Genomic DNA, 6420 nt, shown 5'->3' with positions numbered 1-6420 from the left:
CGACTCTAACCGCCACCGGCGCCGACGATGACATCGCCGTTGGTGGGTGAGTGGGTCAACGGTCGAGACGGCGAGAGAGTGAGTGAGCGAGCGAACGAGCGAGGTCAGTTTTAGGTTTTGCGTTTTATTCGCATCGCCAGGTAAGGACGCATGGCCGGGAGGGGTCGCGTTCGAGTGAAGCGACCCTGGGTCAAAGAAGTGACAAGAAGGAGAGCGATTTAAAGTTGCAGCAATGAGGCGAATAGTGAAACACAACAAAGTCAACTGTTTCGCGTGAGAAATTAAACACCTTGCGATAAAATATAAATCGGTGTTAAATACTAATAGTCCCTGTAAGTGTAAGTTGGCTCGCGGCGGATTATTTGCAGGCCGATAATAGCACAATAATAAGTTGAGGTACAGCAACATTAAACAGATGTAGGTTGCCGATTGTACGAACATATAAACAGACAGGGATATGTTTGTCTAAAATGCCAAGGAGATGGACTTTGTATGTATGTTGAACTTCTTTCGCACTGTACGTAGCCAACCGTGCTAATCGTTGGCAGCTTTGGCAAGATGTGCATCTGGTGCCATGTGTCGCATTCACAGGGGGTAGACACGAGATAGACACGAGATAGACCACGGCATGCCACGACATTCACAAGTTCCTGGTGTTCTGTGCGTCTGTCCGTGTATGACGCAGGGGGAGCGGTAGTGCAGCGATGCAGCGGCGAGTGCGCCGCGCGACATACCCCGTGACCCGGGTTCGATTCCCGCTCACGGCCACCAACACCAGTGACGATTATCTGAACCGGTCCTGCGCCTCCCCTAGGTCGATTCGGCCTTAAATGAGTGAACATCAGGATTGCGGGACAAAAGCGGCTGGGCGTGGTGCTGGCCACTCACGCCCTCGTGCGCCGTGCCGGCCTTAATAGGTGCTCGCTAACAGCACGATGGTGCAAGTTCATTAAATACCCCCCCCCCATCCACGCAGCGTGTAATTGGGTTCAACCAACACTCGATCGGCCGGCCGCGTGCAGTGGGGTAAAGTGTGGGTAACTCCCACCTCTTCAAAAATGTCTGGAGGAGCAGGCCAAAGTGCCGTCTGGAGGGGGATCTCCAGAGCTGCCTCCAAGCGGGACGCTCTTCCGCCAGCCGCTGCTCAAGCGAGCAGTTGCAGGGCTGCGCCCTTTGCCTTGACCCTCGTGACGAGTTGCACTGCTGTTGCTCGTTCCAGGCTGAGGAGGACTTGCAGAAGACCCAGCGAGTCTTCGAGGAGATCAACTCGGAGCTCCAGGACGAGCTGCCGGCGTTGTTTACCAGGTGGGCACAACCGCCACGATCATCCTCTCCCTGACGCGCTGTGACCCTACGACCCCTTTCCCGTTCCCGCCCGCATACGCGCGTGTGTGTGTGTGTGCCACTAACTTGCCGATGACTGGTACCAGCGGTGTCAAGATCGGCCTCTGTGGAAGAGGCTCGTGAAGGACGCTGCTACTGGGCAGTTGGAGGCAGTTGCCCTCCAGCAACAACGGAGGGCGGAGGAGCGACGCTCACAACGAGCGGAGCGCCGGGTGGTTAAAGCACAGCAAGTTGGCACAGTAGGGGGCACAGGTGGTGCATCAGCCAGTCATCTCAGTCATCTCAGTCAGTCGAGCCGTGGCATCTGGGTCTGTCCCGTGTGACCTCCTGCCAGCGGGCGTTTGACACTTCACGTGGTCTTAACGTGCACATAGCCTGGCACAAGCACTGTGGTGACATCACCAACACTTAGTGGCGAATGGCGGTTGTTGTTGTTGTATGCCACTAAGGAGACAAAGGCGGCTGGGGTGGTGCTGGCCACCCACCTCCTCGCGTGCGATGTCGGCACGCTCACAGCACTTGCCCCAACAGTCTGTTAAGGCTACACGGGGGGGGTGTTTGCCTTTGTCTTTGCAGTCGTGTCAGTGTGTACGTGAACACTCTGCAAAGCATGGCTGGAGTGGAAGAGAATGTGTATACAGAGCTGAGCAAGGTAGGAGGCAATCATCCGCATCATAATCATCGTCATCGTTGTCATCACTGTAATCACCATCGCCATCACTCTATTGCCTAATATTAATACCATTTTATAGTCATCATCATAGTACATAAATAATCATCACCTGTCACTCCATTGCATCATCTTCATCATCCCTGCACTCTGAGTATGATTGTGCTCATCGCTGTCTGTATCTGTGCGTCTGTGCATGCATTTCTTTGTATATTTCCGTGTGTGTGTGTCCGTGGTTGTGTCCATGTGTGTGTCTCTGTGTGTGTGTGTCCGTGGTTGTGTGTGTGTTTAGCTCAGTTTGTCAAAGTTGCTCTTGCCCCAACAGTCTGTTAAAAGGTTACAGGGGGGATCTTTGTTTTTGTCTTTGTAGCTGAGTAAGCAGCTGTACGAGGTGATGCACAAGGCGTGTCGTCAGCACCACGTGTCACAAGTCAACACGCGCCCGCCTCGCCCTGCACCCTCAGGGTAATGCACACACACCAACACACACACCAACACACACACACACACCAACACACACACCAACACACACACCAACACACACCAACACACACACACCAACACACACACACACCAACACACACACACACCAACACACACACCAACACACACCAACACACACACCAACACACACACACCAACACACACACACACCAACACACACCAACACACCAACACACACCAACACACACACACACCAACACACACACACACCAACACACACACACACCAACACACACACACCAACACACACACACACCAACACACACACCAACACACACACACCAACACACACACACACACACCAACACACACACACCAACACACCAACACACACACACCAACACATACACACCAACACACACACACACCAACACACACACACACCAACACACACATCAACACACACACACCAACACACACACCAACACACACACACCAACACACACACACCAACACACACACACCAACACACACACACCAACACACACACCAACACACACACACCAACACACACACACACACCAACACACACACACACCAACACACACCAACACATACACACAGGAGCACAGTGACTCACTGATAGACCCCCCCCCCGTGCCCTCACAGACAGATATTGATCCGGTGGTTGACGATGCTGATATGTGTGCTGCTGCTGCTGCTATTGACATTGTTGATGTTGTGGATGATTAGGATATTGAGTGATGGACGATGGTGGTGTGTCACAGACGATGATGACCGCTGATAACGACGATGATAACGTATTTCGTGATTGCTGCTGCTACGTCGGTGGTGGTACACAAGCACAGTTAACAACAGCAACGCAACACATTCGTCAAAAAACACTGCCTTCGTGTATACAGAACGCACAGATATATTCCTTTTACGGCCCCCACAGTGTTATCTACAAATGTATTGAGATGTTGGTTATGATTACAATTGAGTGATGAGTGATGATGATGCAATGGAGCGGAGTCCACAGCGGTGGATGATGATGGGGTATGATGGTTCGGGAATCCAATAATGACGATGATACTCCTACAATGGAATCGTAATGAGGGTGCGTGTATTGTGTGTTGGACTTATACCGCGTCGGACGTAGCCAACCGTGCTAATCGGAGGTGCGGGGGAAGGACAACAAACTAAACACTTAATGCAGTTCTGAAGAAATACATTTTCGGTCTAGATTATTTAAAAGTGCAAAGCCCAAGTGGCTTCCTAATATCGGAAGGAAGAGCGTTCCAGACGGCCGCGGAAGCGCATCTGAAAGAGCTGCGCGATGCGGTGACCACCGTCTTTGTTTGATGGTTAGCCAAACCGAGGTGCTGCTGCTGCTATTTAGGCGGTGGAGTGATCCTGATGCTGATGATGTTGTTGATGCTATTGATGCTGATGATGTTGTTCATGATGCTGATGCTGATGTTGATGCTGATGATGCAATGACGTTGTTGATGCTGTTGATGCTGATGATGATGATGCTGATGATGATGTTGTTGATGCTGTTGATGCTGCTGATGATGATGCTAATGATGATGTTGATGCTGATGATGCGATGATGTTGTTGATGCTGATGCTGATGATGCTGATGATGATGCTGATGATGTTGTTGATGCTGTTGATGTTGTTGTTGTGCACAGGGAATCCAACAGGAGGTCTCAGGGATCCCTGAAGGAAGCCCTGAGTCCTGGGGGGCAGACCCCCCCGCTGCGTCCCCAGCGGAACCCCTCTCACAGAGACACGTCCACAGCAACCCCCACTGGGACCCCCACAGGGACCCCCACAGAGACCCCCGCAGGGACCCCCACAGAGACCCCCACACGGCCCCCCACACGGCCCCACACGATGCCCCCCGCAGAGACTCCCACAGGGACCCCCATCGTGCCCCCTACAGATACCCCCACAGGGACCCCCACAGGAACCCCCACACGACCCCCCACACGGCCCCACACGATGCCCCCCACAGAGACCCCCACAGGGACCCCCATCGTGCCCCCTACAGAGACCCCCACAGAGACCCCCACAGAGACCCCCACAGAGACCCCCACAGAGACCCCCACAGAGACCCCCACAGAGACCCCCACAGAGACCCCTACAGAGACCCCCACAGAGACCCCGATGGAGACCCCCACGACGGAGCCCCCCGCAGCCATTCCCGTTCCTCGTCCAAGGTGGTCCACATCATCGACAGTCATCCAGGTAAAAAAAAAAATCAACAAAGACAAAGATCCCCCGTATAGCCCCAACGGTCTGTTGGGGCAAGTGCTGATAGCGAGCATCTATGAAGGCCTCCACGGCACACGAGGGGGTGGGTGGCCAACACCACCCCCGGTCTCCTTTGTCTCCCCAGTTGCGATGTTTACACACTGCCCCAGGTACTCATTTGAGGCTGAGTCGACCTAGGGGAGGCCCAGGAGCGGTTCTGATATATTCGCGAGATGAGGAACACCTTCCTACGTGTGTGTGTGTGGGAATGAAGTTTATTTTGATTTGTTACACGAATAATGGTCCCATTGAGCCAGTTGCCTGGGGTATTTTTATGCGGGAGATCCGTGGTGCGTGAGCTCAGCAGCAGCAGCAACAACATCGATATTTTGCGGAGAATGAGTCACAGAGTCCTTAAGGAATATTCGCACAACGCTCAAGTATTTAACGGTCGTCAAATTAAAATGAAACGGCGCGGATGTAACGTGAGAGCGAGCGGTGCCGGAAAGAGTGCGGCGCAGGTGCAAGTCGGCTCAATATTTTAGCGAGCGGAAACGTAACGCCGTCGGGATGAGAGTCACACGGCGGACAAACCACGGTGTGCGCCGTGCGGTTAACTGCCGGGGGGGGGGCGGATATTGCGACGTTCGGCTTTGCGACGCTGCGCCCTCCACACCGCGCGCGTGTGGCAGGGGGATAAGAAGACCCCTCCAGCACGACCCCCGCCCAGGAGATCCCTGGTGGTGCACGGCGCGGGCGACGCTGCCTGGGGGGGGGCGCCCAACGGGGAGGCCGCCGCCGCCGCCGCCGCCGCCGCTCACCCGGTGAGTGCTCACCCTCACCACACACCGCGGACTTTGTCAGCGGTGAGCGCACGGCCGCGGTGCGTTGGGAGGTGCGATCGGGGCAAAGCGGCCGGAGCAGTCTCGCGGTGGCGAGATGTTAACTACCTCGCCTGGTGTGCAGGAGGGAGGTCGGTTTAGCACGTGGTAGGCTTTCGCGACTAATATTATTCATAATTTAGGTTTTTGGGGTAGATCGCGTAAGTATAAATGTGTCGTAACCCTCCACCACCCGACATTGCTAGTAAGGTTTGTCACGTAAACAACGCGCCAATTAGTTGCTACTACAGCCCACCGGTGTGTTGGAGAATAAATCCACGACATTTACAATTTGAGGAGTACGACGTTTCGCTGGTAATGACATCCAGCATCATCGGGCGATTTGCCAGATTCGCCTGATGATGCTGGATGCAATCACTCGATGTAATGACCAGCGAAACGTCGTTACGACACATTTATACTTATGCGATCTCACCCAGAAACCTTGATTATGAACACAGGAGGCCGTGGGCTAGATGCCGATCCTGACACCTGTATATTTGGAGTTTGCATATTCTCCCCGTGGGTCGCGTGTGGCTTGTTTTTCTCCAGGTTCTCCGGTTTTTCCCCCCTCCACACTCAGAAACGTGCCTTTGCATTATTTGGCTGCTGTCAATTTCCACGCGATAAGCCTCCTCGTTGAGCTATCACATGTGGCTGTGTAGACCTCAGCGGCGCCTTCACTGGTAAAATAAAACAATAGTCTAGCGGTAACATCGACAGCGAGGGCCACGGTGACACATTGATCGTGATTTGTCCCCGAAGATGCAAATTGCAAATCACGGAGCGAGCGCCAACAGGCACTTCTCTTGAATGTTG

General features: G+C 53.7%; 1 protein-coding gene across 2 annotated transcripts in view; it reads left to right on the top strand.

Annotated features, from left to right (window-relative positions):
• LOC144724668 (uncharacterized) overlaps positions 1 to 6420 on the top strand; it is a 35616-nt gene that overhangs the window by 18242 nt on the left and 10954 nt on the right. For both annotated transcript variants that reach the window (XM_078603969.1, XM_078603968.1), the window contains exons 7-11: positions 1220 to 1305; positions 1921 to 1996; positions 2385 to 2479; positions 4156 to 4714; positions 5413 to 5544. In XM_078603969.1, the coding sequence (XP_078460095.1) occupies positions 1220 to 1305; positions 1921 to 1996; positions 2385 to 2479; positions 4156 to 4714; positions 5413 to 5544 (948 nt within the window). The remainder of the gene's footprint in view (positions 1 to 1219; positions 1306 to 1920; positions 1997 to 2384; positions 2480 to 4155; positions 4715 to 5412; positions 5545 to 6420) is intronic.

This window comes from Lampetra planeri, chromosome 21 (genome assembly GCF_965212315.1).
Source record: "Lampetra planeri chromosome 21, kcLamPlan1.2.h2, whole genome shotgun sequence".
NCBI classification, from domain to species: Eukaryota; Metazoa; Chordata; class Hyperoartia; order Petromyzontiformes; family Petromyzontidae; genus Lampetra; species Lampetra planeri.
This window is presented reverse-complemented; position numbering and strand designations above follow the sequence as displayed.